The sequence below is a fragment of the Leptonychotes weddellii genome, chromosome 12 (assembly GCF_054177405.1).
Source record: "Leptonychotes weddellii isolate Sample4059 chromosome 12, ASM5417740v2, whole genome shotgun sequence".
Lineage (NCBI taxonomy): Eukaryota > Metazoa > Chordata > Mammalia > Carnivora > Phocidae > Leptonychotes > Leptonychotes weddellii.
The window spans coordinates 37,256,588-37,268,543 of record NC_138380.1 but is presented as its reverse complement, the minus strand read 5'-3'; the positions used below and the strand labels follow the sequence as shown (position 1 = coordinate 37,268,543).

General features: G+C 39.3%; 1 protein-coding gene across 5 annotated transcripts in view; it reads left to right on the top strand.

Annotated features, from left to right (window-relative positions):
* Positions 1-10,757, top strand: part of ANLN (anillin, actin binding protein) — a 48,915-nt gene extending 38,158 nt beyond the window's left edge. For all 5 annotated transcript variants that reach the window (XM_081800251.1, XM_081800249.1, XM_081800252.1 and 2 more), the window contains 4 exons: positions 1,911-1,997; positions 6,831-6,938; positions 7,801-7,973; positions 9,427-10,757. In XM_081800251.1, the coding sequence (XP_081656377.1) occupies positions 1,911-1,997; positions 6,831-6,938; positions 7,801-7,973; positions 9,427-9,550 (492 nt within the window). In that variant the 3' untranslated portion in view covers positions 9,551-10,757. The remainder of the gene's footprint in view (positions 1-1,910; positions 1,998-6,830; positions 6,939-7,800; positions 7,974-9,426) is intronic.
* The last annotated feature ends 1,199 nt before the right edge of the window (positions 10,758-11,956 follow it).

Sequence of the window (11,956 nt, the reverse complement as noted above, 5' to 3'; positions counted from 1 at the left end):
TGGATGCCTTTTAAATTCAGAAAGTTAGAGGTTTGTCTCATGGAATTAGTCTCTGGAAATCTACACTTTCTGGCCAAGATTTCCCCCTTTAACTTATCTTTATTGTGTTGGAGGACTGAATTGTTGGAAACCAGTCTTCACCTAAAAGAAGTTTTTTCCACTCAAAAGTAACTTCTCTTCGGCTTTTCTGGTACCTCAGGCCACATTTTGCTAACAGATGCACAAAATAAATCGAGGTACAGCACAGATGCTCCCAGACCCCCTCAGAGCTCCAGCGGCTGGACGCGGAGGTGCTGGGTGTGGTCCCCAGGCGAAAGAGCTGGGGCCTCTCTTGCTGCCTCCACAACCACTAGCTGCAAACACAAATGCCAAATGCCATTTTTGCTTTTTGCCTTTTTTCATGAAAGTGAAAATCCTCTTCAGATTTCTTTTAGTTAGCAAAAACGTACTAACGTAGGTCTTTTGTAAAAGTGAAGTGGGCAGACTTTTGAAAATCCAGGGGTTACCTGTGTACCACGTTTTCTTTCTTTTTTTTTTTTAATAGGAAAACTGGGTATTTATTTGGCCAAACAGTATCCTTTTAGCAAACGTTTGTTGAAACGCCTGGATATAAGTTGGCAGTAGGCTAGGAGAACAAACACGAAAAAGGCACGATATTTCCTCTCAAGAACCTAGGGTGCAAAATGCAGGCTATGGCTTCGGGCACAAAAGAGAACATAAACGGGTATTTCAGAGCCTGGAAGACAGACTTCCTCCTTTGAGAAGAACAAGATCTGGGTGGCCTAGAGTAGTTTTCATACTGAGAAGTGGGGAGAAAGGATTCGGTACCATATTGTCTGTATCCGTTCATCTGTTGAGGGGCATGTAGGTTGTTTGCCCCTCTTGCTGTTGTGAAGAATGCAGCGAACATGGGAGTGCACACATCCCTTGAGAATCTGGTTTTAATTCTTTTGGATAAATACCTAGAAGTGAGATTGTTTTTGACTATGTAGTAGTTCTATCCTCACTGAAAAGCTTTCAATTTTGATAGGGTCTAGTTTATCTATTTTGTTGTTCCATGTTGTTGCTCATGCTTTGGTGTCATATCTGAGACTGTTGTTAAATCCATGATCATGAAGATTTACTCCTGTGTTTTCTTCTAAGAGTTTCCTGGTTTTAGGTCCTTGATCCATTTTCAGTTAATTTTTGTGTATGGTAGGAGATAGGGAACCAACTTTACTCTTGCAGGTAGAAATCCAGTTTCCCTAGCACTATTTGTTTACAAGAGTGCTCTTTCCTCATTGAATGGCCTCGGCACCCCTGCTGAAAATCAGTTGACCATAGCTGTATGAGTTTATTTCTGGGCTCTCAATTCTGTTCCTTTAGTCTATAGATCTTCCTTATGCCCTTACCACACTGTTTTGATGACTGTAGCTTTGGATTAAGTTTTGAAGTTGGGAGGTAGGATTCCTCCAATTTTGTTCTTTTTCAAGATTGTTTTGGTTATTAATAATGGGGACCTTTTGTAATTCCATATGAATTTGGGGATCAGCTTTTCCATTTCTGCAGCTCACTATTCTTTATTGCTGAGTATTGCTGGCTAATTTACCAGTGGAGTATATTCTGTTGATGGAGAATGAATAAGCACATGTAATCTCGTCTTAAATCTGTATTTTTTTTTAATCACATTAACTTGGAACTTAGGGTTCTGTTTTTATCAAACTCTACCTTGAATGAATTTATTCTTCCAAAGCATTTGTTGCTAAGGAACCAGTGGCCTTTGGGACCACCTGTTTTACATTCCAGCTTTAGAAAATACTGTGCTTTCAAGGCATAATCTTCTTTATTCATGGTTTATACATGTTTTTATCAAGAAAAAAAAATCACACTTTGAAACAGTTTTGCAAATAACTTACCCTCTGTCTTCGCAGGTGCCCTTTTTATCTCCTTTGGAAGGTCATATTTATTTAAAAATAAAATGTCAGGTGAATTCAAGTGTTGAAGAAAGAGGTTTTCTAGTAAGTAACATTGCTTAATCTATATTTTCCTTTTTCCGTATTGTGAAGTATAGACTTGGTTTCACATAGGAATGACCACCTATGTGATTATGTGATACATTGGTTCAGTCAAGATTTGTTGCATGTCCACTCTATGCCAGTCACGGTTCTGGTACTGGAATCCAACAGGCTACACAAAATAATCCTTCCCCTCAGAAACTTTTAGTATGGTAGGGAGAAACACAAGTAGACTGGCAAGTGCAATGCTGTGCTGTAATAGGTGGGAGCGTAGAGGGCCTGGGGGTAACTGGTGGGACATCAGGTCTGGAAAATGGGTAAGGGGCCTTAAAGAAAGCCACTGGAAGAAGTAGCTTGTAAACTGCTGAGTAAGTTAGCCAGGGAGAGAGAGGGGGGAGAAGTGTTCCAGATAAAGGGACTCTCTGCACCCTCCCTCTCACCCCCACCAAAGATAAGGAGGCCACAGACAGTGAGGGGCAGGCAGTTCAGCCGGCGCTAGGGTGCGGGTGTATGTGGGGAGGAGGAAGAGCGAGGAGGAGAGTGTTGCGGAGGACAGTGTGGTTAGGGGAGACGGGCCTGAGGGTTAAAGGGCCATCGAAAGAACTTGGACCGTATCTTGAAGCCAGCGACGTACGCTTGTAGGATTTTAAGCAGAGGAATAACATCATATTTGGGGTTTAGAAAAGTTATTCTCCCTGCCATGTGGAAAGGAGGTTGGAGACTGGCGGCCCTGAAGAAGACCAGTGAGGAGACGGTCACTCCACGAGGGGTGGCGGGGACTGTCCTGGGGAGATGAAGCAGGCGCAGTGATTTGACTGTGCAGCAGAGGGGCTGGAAAAGCAGAGGTGAGGCTGTCCCCTAGATCCCTGCCTGTACCACTTGTGGGGTGGCAGTGATGCCTACAAGAGAAGGGATCTTGGGGGAGGAACAAGGGTGTGTGTTTGGGGAGAAAGTGTTTTGCCCCCCAAGTTTTCTTGTGGAAAGTTGCAGATATACAGCATTGAACACCCGTATACCCACCATCTAGATTGTGGGTTTAACGTGTTTTACTATCCTTGCTTTATCATGTACCTACTACCTAGCCATCCTGCTAGCCACCCCTCTGACCATTGCCGAAAATACCATATTTTGGGGGAAGAATTTTAAAGTATACTGTAGACATTAGTGTGTTCCTCCAAATCTTAAGTGTATATCCCTGAGTTTTAACACAAGCATACATCTGTATAACCCAAATTTCTATTAAGGTCTAAAACATTGCCCCAGAAAGTTCCTTCATGCCAGTTCCTTCATCCCCCAAGGTGGGAAGTTTGGGTAAGTTAAGTTTTAAATGATCTGAATTTTAGATGACTCCAAAGATCTGAGTTTGAAGCTCAAGACAGACATTTTGGTTGAGATGAAGATTTGGAAATCTGCATCATAGAGATTGTAATTAAAGTTCAGGGAGAGCTGAGCAAAGCAGAACCAGGAGGAACACTAATATTTAAACCACAGACCTCGAAAGTGAAGCTCTCAGAGGAGCCTACAGGGAGGGCAGTGTGTCATGGTTGTCAAGAAAGAGAGAATCTGAAAGAGGGAGTGGTCAAGTTAGATCAGGACCTATTATCAGAGACCGTGGGACTCATTTACAAGGCAGAGAACAAAGCTGGATTGCAGATGGTTATGGACAGGTTGGGAGGTGAGGAATGAGAATGCCAGCAGCGCTTTGAAACTAAGTTTGGCTGCAAAGGAGGAAGAGAGAGAGCGTGGTACTTGCAGAGCTATGTAGGGTGAAAGAAGGATTTGGTTAACATTTTAATAAGATCAGAGAGATTTGAGAATCTTTAAATTCAACTGGGTGGCTTCTAATAGGGCAGAGAGATTGAAGATGCACTGGGGAACTTGCACTAGGATTAAGGAGTAATATGCAGAACGAGGTCATGAGAGGGAGAAGAAATAAGATCCAAGCCACCGTTCATGGGATTGATCTTATTCAGAAGTACGGTTGACCCTTGAACAACACTTATGTGGGTCCATTTATATATGGATTTGTTTCAATAAATACATACAGTACTGTGAATGTATTTTCTCTTCCTTATGATTTTCTTAACGTTTTCTTTTCTCTGACTCACTTTATTGTAAGAATACAGTCTATAATACGTATAACATGCAAAATATGTGTTAATTGACTGCTTCTGTTATCGATATGGCTTCTGGTCAACAGTATGCTATTAATAGTTCACTTCTGGTGGGGGTCGGGGGGAGTCAAAAGTTATATGTGGATTTTCGGCACCCCTAACTTCTGGGCTGTTTCAAGGGTCCACTATATACTTTTTCCATTATCAGAGGAGAAAAGTATGTGTGTAGAATACATAGAAGATTGTGGGTATGGTGCACAAAGTAGAGAAAATCTAATCTGGTTTTCTTTGTGAAGCGAGAATTTGAATGATACAGAGGATGTCAGTTTGCAGTTGCCATCAGAGGGGGCAGAAAGAAGAGTTCCGTGGCCAACGTGACTATAAACCAGACTGCCTTAAGTTTTTTTCACATGTCCATCCAGTAGATGGCACTAGATGTTCTTGAAAAAGTGTTTTTATAAATTTCTGATGTGAAGGCAGTGTTTACCTATTGACTTTTTCTTTTAATGTAAATATTTTCATATTTTACTATAGATACCTTCAGCAACTAACAGACTCTGTTATGGCCGCTAGCTCATTTGCATATGATGTCTGACTGACTGACTTTTTGAGCTGGGCTCTTACCTAGGTTAATGTCAGTTAGATCTCTTCAGGTTTGCTGTCTTGGATCCTATAGCCCATCACATCCACACTTACATAAATGTGCTAAGAAACTGCTCAGAACTCCCCCAAATAAATTCTACCCCCTGCCAAACCGTACCTTTTAATTACTTCTGCCCTCTCTAAAATAGAGATAGTAATTGAAACTAAAGTTGCTTGGTTCCGTTTTCCTTCCTGATATGCCAGGAACAGCTGGAAGGAAGGTGACTACCAACCAAAGAAACTTGCTAAATGATTCCAAAATGGTGCTAGTCTAACTCTGCCTTGACGGATGAACAGCAAGGGAGGGAAGTTCAGGATTAGCTAGAAGGTTCCAGTTCTGCTTTGTGATTATGTGTTGTCATTTAGTTTCCTTGGCCTGAACTTTCCTCAGCTATAAAAATGAAAACGCTGTCCTCTTTTTATTCTTCTCTGATTGTAGTCGGGTGTAATAATTATAATAATGTGTTATTCTCACCCATCAAATTTTTCCTTGTCTATTAGCTTTATGATGTAAAGGGTGAGCATAAACATAAGAGGGAGCTGGTGAGTCATTTATACTAATTTTGTGCTTGAGATCAAAATAGCAACATTCCTGTCTTTTTTCCCTGAATGGTTGTGAGCCAGTATTGCCTAGAAAAAACATGTCTTGGGGAGGAAAGAGGATAAACTGGGGAGGAAGAAATAAAGGTGGCGTAAGAAGATATATGGTTAGAGTAAGCTAATTAATTTGGGTTAATTAACTAAGCTAATAAATTTCAGACTTCTTTCCCTCATAGAAATATATCTTCACACGAAGTAACTTTCCTCCATGGCTAGAGCTTGTACTCTTCTAACTCAAGCCTACTTTGGGTAAATTCACACAAATTAGTGAGTCAAGAAGAGTGTATGTCCGCTATCCTAGGGTTGGTGTAAAGCTTAGTTGATCCATGTGAAGGTGGAAAAGCTGTAATGCATTCTGAAATCAGACACGAAGATGCTTTCAGATTAGCTATATTAGCTGGGTCAGCAACGTGTGGCTTGCTACTTTTTTTAAATAAAGTTTTATTGGAACATGGGCTCATTTGTTTACACACCATCTATGACCTATGACTGCTTTTGCATTATGCTAGCAGAATTGCATAGTTGTGACAGACCCGGTTGCCCACAGTCTAACATCTTTACTCTCTGGTACTTCACAGGAAAAGTTTGCCAACCTCTGATCTCTAGCATTGTTACATTTTTACTTGCTTTGTTCTTTAAAATAGTATTTCCTAAAGGACGTCTTTTCCCTTTTTAAATCCAAAGTGAAGACTTTTATGTGATTAAGACTCAGTAGGACTACAAGTAAAAAATAGTGAGGTGTGGCGGGGGGCAGCTCCGACTTACACTTTAAGTAGAAGTACTCCATGGAAAAAAGCCCCATTTGTTAGCTGCCTTTCCCAGAGTCCTGACCTTAACCGACATGACTGTGTTACCCCTCTTTAGAACGTAGCTTGTGTGTCTAAGGCATGTGCTGACCAGCTGCCTGATTGCAGGGAGTTGCTCCCCAGTGTGCTTGATGGCTCAGCAGGGGGCGGGGAGCTCAGATGTTTATCACAGTAATCAGTCAAGGCATAGAATCATCGCTGACTCTTTTCCAATCCCATTTTGTTCTGAATAAAAGTTAAATGCTGGTCTTTTACATAAAATAAGTCTAACTTAATAAGCTATCATTGGTTTTGTCAACATATAAGGTATGATATTCCCATTATTCTACCCCACAACACTTAAAGCACTTTTCTCTTGTTTAAGGAGCATTTGGTTTGGGACATGATGCTTTAAAAAGGTGTGCTTTAAAAAGGTCTAAACTAGATAGAGATATTTTTTGGGGTTAATATCTGGAAGTTCTTAAATGCTATATGCTTATAGATGATGTTGAAAATCTGGGTCAATTTCTGGATATTAGCAATCGGTGAGTTTCATTACTAGGGTAAGAGGTGGTGAAAATCATGTAAGTTGATTTTGAGCTATGAAGTATATCAACATATTGAAGTTTAACATACAGATTTATCATTTAATCAATCCTCAAGTTTCTAAAGTTAACATTTCATTGACTTTTCAGACCATATTTGAAGATGTTAGTGGTTTTGGTGCCTGGCATCGAAGATGGTGTGTTCTTTCTGGAAATTGTATCTCTTATTGGACTTACCCAGATGATGAGAAACGAAAGGTAATATTAATAGCCCTGGTCAGTGGTGAAAGCCCTGACTTCCATGTAGTGTTTCATGCAGAGGTTCCCACTGGTCTCCACACCCACCCAGATGCCCCTTTGAGTATGTTTACTAAGCCATTATAAATGTTCTTGTTGCAAAACCTGTGTATGTGTGTGTGTGTGTGTGTAAGTAAAACTTTCATGTCTTTTCCATTCCGTGTGATTTGACCACTCTTAAAATACCATAAGGCATATATTTGTCTTTATTTTCTCCTAGAATGTTTCATACTATTTTTTAATAACATTTTTAGCCAGAAATATGTTGAATTCACTTTTGTTTTTATTAATAGTTGACTTACCTAAATCTGGGATAAAACAGTAATGGAAAACCATCACAGGAATATAGTGATTTTGATTTTGTTTCTAAAATTTGATAATAGGATTTTATGTGATAAATTGTATCTCATTTTCAAAGAATTTAATATTATTGCTCAAGTATGATTATTTATTATCCCCAAACTGGGAAATAGAAATACACAGAATTACAAAATGATGTGTGTTTCTAATTGTTGAAGCGGGTTGATGGGTACATGGAAGTTCATTCCACTGCTCTTTTAATTCTGCATCTCTTTGAAGTATTCCATAACAAAGAGTTTATTTTTTAAGTTGGCTAAAAGCTCCAGTTGACACTTGTGGTTTCTGTTTTCCTAGCAAGAAACAATAACAGATAAATATGTTCCTCTAAACCTTTTATAATTAAATTTTAACTTTTAAATTAATGGCTTTTTAAGTTTGTACCAACTCAAATACTGCTTAATGCTTATTGATGTAAATGGTCTTGTTTATTTTTTATTAGTTTGTTTTTAATTTGTTTTTAAAGAATCCCATAGGAAGGATAAATCTGGCCAATTGTACAAGTCATCAAATAGAACCGGCCAACAGAGAATTTTGTGCAAGACGCAACACGTTTGAACTAATTACCGTCCGTCCACAAAGAGAAGATGACCGAGAGACTCTCGTCAGCCAGTGCAGGGACACGCTCTGTGTCACCAGGTACGTAGGCTACAAACATAAGTACTTCCATCCAGTAAGGGATTGATTGCCCACTGTGTTCCCGCCACTTTAAGAAACATCAGAGATGGTCCTTGTCTTTGAAGAGAGTACAGTCTTAATGAGGAAAGAAAACCCATACAATCACTAAGGGAACAACCTAGTAACTAAATTAATACAGTTAAAAAAAAAAGTCTAACGTTCAAGCTATATCTTAGCTAATCCTGTTTTCCAGTATACTCACAGTGGAGCCATTTTTAAGGCAGTTAGCTAATGTACTTTGGGTTAAGTCTGAAGGTTTTGTGTATAATTGAGAAGGCAAGTATTATTGAAAGAGACTTTACATGTCCCTTCCTTTCCAACCCAAAAATGCCCTCAATGAAATCAGGTGACTTACAAAAAACAGTCTCAGGCTACTCTGCAAATTTTTGGTTGGAGATTAAGAGAATGAACTGTTGGGAGTGAGGGCCAGCAAAGTTAAGTAACTTGCCATGGTTACCTTTGGTAATAAGACACTGAGTCAGGATGTAAACCTCGGTTTTCACAGAGTGACAATAGAGATTGATGAGTAAACACATTTAGCACAGTCTCGAGCTCATAGAATGAGCTCAACAAATGGTCACTATTATTGTTGTTCGTGTTGTGTTCTCTCCTTTGACTAATAGATGATCAGATCACTGCTTATCCCATTTTTAGTACCAATGGGGAGAAATTACAAAGACACAGAATGAGTACACTATAAAAACCTTCTGACGACTGCTGTTCTCTAGAAGAATGATCTGGCTTGTGAGTTAGGGAATTCTCTTCCTCACCCTCACCTGCCCTATCAACTAGTTATTCAACTTGTGGCTCAATATGGGTGCAGAGAAGTGATTCCTGATATGGATGGAGAGGTTAGGATAGACAAAAATCTTAGGATCTTCAGATCACTTATGTAGATATCATGTTCTACTAACAGTACTAACCCAAAAATAATGGGAGACCGAGCCAAATAGTTACTGGTAGAGCCAGGGGAAGGTCCACAAGCTGGTGCTTCCAGCTCTCAGGGAGCCCGGGTCTGAGGAATTTGGGAAGCTCCCAGATTAAAGACCAGGTGTGCTAACTCTTGCTAGGAAGTGGTCCACACTCAGTGGGTGTCCTGCACCACCAGATTACCCAGGACAGACCACCTGTACAAGACAGTTACCATTTTAGCGTGGAAACTCCATCATTAACCAAACGTGATCACTGTGAATTTTGATTCAGTTAACCAACCTATGGGGATTATTTTCCTTTATTGCAATTGAAGAAGCACCTCACTATAGGGCTTTTGATTAGCATCTGTTAAAAATTGGTAATGAGTAACTCGTTTTACTGGTTTGTTTAGCCGCGCCCCCACCCCCACCCCCCAGCGTGAGAACAGGGCAGTTTGGAATGGGGGAAAGGATCCTGACTTTTTGTTTGTTTGTTCCTGTAGGAACTGGCTGTCTGCAGATACCAAGGAAGAGCGGGATCTCTGGATGCAAAAACTCAATCAAATTCTTGTTGATATTCGCCTCTGGCAACCTGACGCTTGCTACAAACCTATTGGGAAGCCTTAAACTGTTGGAAGTTGCCAGGCCGTCTAGAGGTTTTTTGAGCTGTGTCATAAATGTATCTTAAGAGCATCAGATTTGCTGATTGCATTTTATGCTTTAAATACAAAAGGGTATGTGCCAATATTCACTACATATTATGCAGTATTTATATCTTTTGTATGTAAAATTTCAACTTTCTCTTCTGTCATTCATAAATGATTGGAGGAAAATTCATTATAGTCAGTTTTGCTAAATCTTAATTTAAAAGCCTCATTTTCCTAGAAATCTAATTATTCATTTATTCATGACAAAGTATTTTTTTAAATGTAAGAATTTTGAGTTGTCTTCTTGGAGCTGTGGGTCTTGAAGTAGAAAGGTTTTCCAGGGGTTGGAGACAGAAACCTCCGACTTGGTCATCCTTTCTCTATCCTCACTACTTCTTTCTAAAGTTTGTGATCGTTTATTGATCACGATATATCTTGTTAGTAGAATACTAAGAAAACTTCCAAGGGACTTTAGAAACATTTTTAGTAATGGAGGTAAGAACTTTTTAAATAGCCAGTGTACATTAGTTTAAAGCTTGAGGCTGCCTTCAAACAAGAGATGTGGACATGGGATATTATGTGAGATTTGGGGATTAGTTTTCTTTAGAAGACTTAATCACATGGTTTACATTTACCCAGTTTCTATAGATGCTGTGTGGTGCACATTTTCATAGAGTACAGTCTTATAAAAAATAATTATTTTTACTATATAGCTAAGATTCCACTTGGCATATCAGTTCTTTCAGCTCCCATAACAAGAATAAATGTAAATTGAAGAGTCTTTGTATAAAAGTAAACTCCACCAAGCTGCTATGGACTAATACTTTGCTTGCCAAAGTTGTCTTTTTTTTTTTTTTTCCTTGTCCGTGTATGACAGTGTCTAGAAGCACATTATGAACTCTTTTGAAAAACTTAAGTCATGCATTACCTTTGAAAGCCCAATTCTTTTTTTTTATTATAAAGTATTATAAAGCATGGTCACAACTTTTAAATCCACTTTGAATTTCTTCTCTGAATTGTTAAAAAAGTTATTGACGATCTCATTTATAAACACTAAATTCTGATTCTGTCAGAATCTAAATTCTGTCACCTCGTCATTTAATTTTGTATTCATTCAAATGTGTTTTTTATGTGTATTATAAAAATATATTTTATGATCTCTTACCCAAATAAATGCTTGCAAAGGACTTAAGGAATCCGTTATTTACAAAATACTATGTAAATGCGTGGTGTGTGGTTGCTGTATCTGGGCTATGGGGCTTCTTGAGGGGATTGTACGGATAGGATCGCATTCATCTTTTTATCTCCAGCCCAGTGCTCAGCTTATGTGTCCTTAGGGTCTTTGTTGAAGGAGTAGGTGGCTGAAGGATCCATTTCCGGGGCATTTCAACAGAATATGGTACTTAGATGTGCCTTCGTGGAGATAGTTAGCAGAGAGTGCTTAGCAGAAACTGGGTGGGTAAGTGACACTGCCCTCCAAAACTGGGAGTGGGGTTGATGGGATTGATGAGAGGGTCCCTTTTATTTATTTATAGACTTGTACTTATTTGGGGTTGTCTCTCTGTATATTCGTAATGCCAGTACAGTTAACGTACAATGTTATATTAGTTTCTGTGTAATACCCCGAGCCAGCATTTCTCTGCATTACTCAGTGTTCATCAGGATAAGCGTCCTCTTGATCCCCTTCACCTATGTCTCCCATCTCCCCCGTGACCAACATGTACTGTCTTGGAAGAGGAATTACCTAGCTTGGCACAAAATTCAAAAGGCACAAAGAAGTTCAAGTGAAAAGTATGCCTTCACCCCTTGTCACAACCACGTTTAAGTTCTTGTGTGTCCTCCTAGCCCGATTCTAAGCATAACACATAGGCATATTTATATTCTTGTGTGGTGCACATTTTCATAGAGTACAGGCTTTTAAAAAATAATAATTATTTTTACTATATAGCTAAGATTCCAGAAACCTCCGACTTGGTCAACTTTTACATACTGTTTGTTGTAAGTTAAGACAAAAAAACGCAACAGGGTGTCCCTTTTCAGTCATTCCTTCCTAGGGTGTAGGGAGGGCATGTGAAGTCTAGTTTTAGAAGAAATTTGATTTAAGATGGCTGTGGAACATCAAGTTCGAGATACCTGGTAAGAGTGAAAAACTACTGCTATGTCATTGGCCCACAAGGGGTTGATGGAACCATTAGAGTAGGCAAGATGATCCGGAGAGTGTGGTCCCGAAAGAGAAGCAAGAACAAAAGGAATGTGTTCTTGAGGGGGAAGGAGAAAAAGGAGTGGCCCATGAAAGAAATACAAGAGTGATGTCTTGAATTTCTTCTCTGAATTATTAAAGTTATTGACAATCTCATTTATAAACACTAAATTCCATCACCTCCTG